The 1,225-nt window shown below is 39.3% G+C and overlaps 1 protein-coding gene across 1 annotated transcript; it reads left to right on the plus strand.

Annotated features, from left to right (window-relative positions):
• Nucleotides 1-188: 188 nt before the first annotated feature.
• On the plus strand, nucleotides 189-1,064 carry LOC112504440 (receptor-like protein 34). The gene has a single exon (XM_025108379.1). The coding sequence runs from the start codon at nucleotides 189-191 to the stop codon at nucleotides 1,062-1,064; it is 876 nt and encodes a 291-aa protein (XP_024964147.1).
• The last annotated feature ends 161 nt before the right edge of the window (nucleotides 1,065-1,225 follow it).

The following is a 1,225-nucleotide window of genomic DNA, read 5'->3' on the forward strand; positions in this document are numbered from 1 at the left end:
ATAAATTTAGAGGTGTGTGGGAGTTAGATACTTTGTTATCAAGGCTCGGGACCCTTGAATATCTCTATCTCTCATATAGTGGTTTATCTGTTGTGACCAATAATGCCAGTCGCTATGTCAATCCTAATTTTAAAGCCTTGGAGTTAGCATCTTGCAAGATAAAGGTGTTTCCAGAGTCCTTACGGGCCATGAGAAAACTTCAATTTTTAGATCTATCGAGAAATGAAATCGATGGCCACATTAAGGAGATAGGAGGAAATGAACTGTCTTACTTGGATCTCTCACATAACATCATAACAGGGCCATTCCCTCCATCAATTTGGAACATGGACAATCTTCGATATTTGAATCTGTCCAATAATCGCTTTAGTGGAGTGATTAAACCTGGATATATGAAGTTCTCACCTTCAGTTATAGATATGGGGAACAATAGTTTTAATGACACCATTCCACATGTATGTGGTGTAGAATTAATAGGGCTTATTTTGAATGGAAATCAATTTGAAGGTAAGGTGCCAAGTTGCTTTTCCAAATGCCCATACTTAGAAGTGCTTGATCTGGGAAACAACCGCTTAACTGGTGCATTCCCTGAACAGTTAGGGAGGCTTCGATATCTGAAGATTCTTGTCCTCCGATCAAACAAGTTTCGTGGTCCCATAGAAAGAAGCTCTTCTATGATCGAACACCCATTTCCTAGTTTGAGAATTCTTGACTTATCTCAAAATGAGTTTGGAGGCCATCTCCCTAGAAAATATTTTGAATATTTTGATGCTATGAAGAATGTGGTCAAGGATGGCGAGARTGCATATTTGARTATTTACTACWCTAACAYCTTTTACTCTATCGTTATTGTGGTGAAAGGTCAGCAACTCTCATTTGAGAAAATTTCAAACGACTACACGATTGTTGATCTATCCGCTAACAAATTTGAAGGAGAGATTCCAAACGAAATATGCACTCTTAACTCGTTGATAGTGCTCAACTTATCCAACAACCACCTCAATGGTCAGATCCCACAGACTATAGGTAACCTCTCTGAGATTGAATCATTAGACCTATCCTGAAACCAACTATCAGGAAAGATTCCTCAAAGTCTTGCAGACATCACGAATCTTGAAGTCTTAAATCTCTCGCAGAACCTTCTGGTTGGACGTATTCCTSGTGGGACACAGTTGAGCACATTCAACACTTCATTCGAAGGGAATCCGGGACTATGTGGGTTTCC

This window comes from Cynara cardunculus, unplaced genomic scaffold (genome assembly GCF_001531365.2).
Source record: "Cynara cardunculus var. scolymus isolate 2C unplaced genomic scaffold, CcrdV1 Un_Scaffold_5610, whole genome shotgun sequence".
Lineage (NCBI taxonomy): Eukaryota > Viridiplantae > Streptophyta > Magnoliopsida > Asterales > Asteraceae > Cynara > Cynara cardunculus.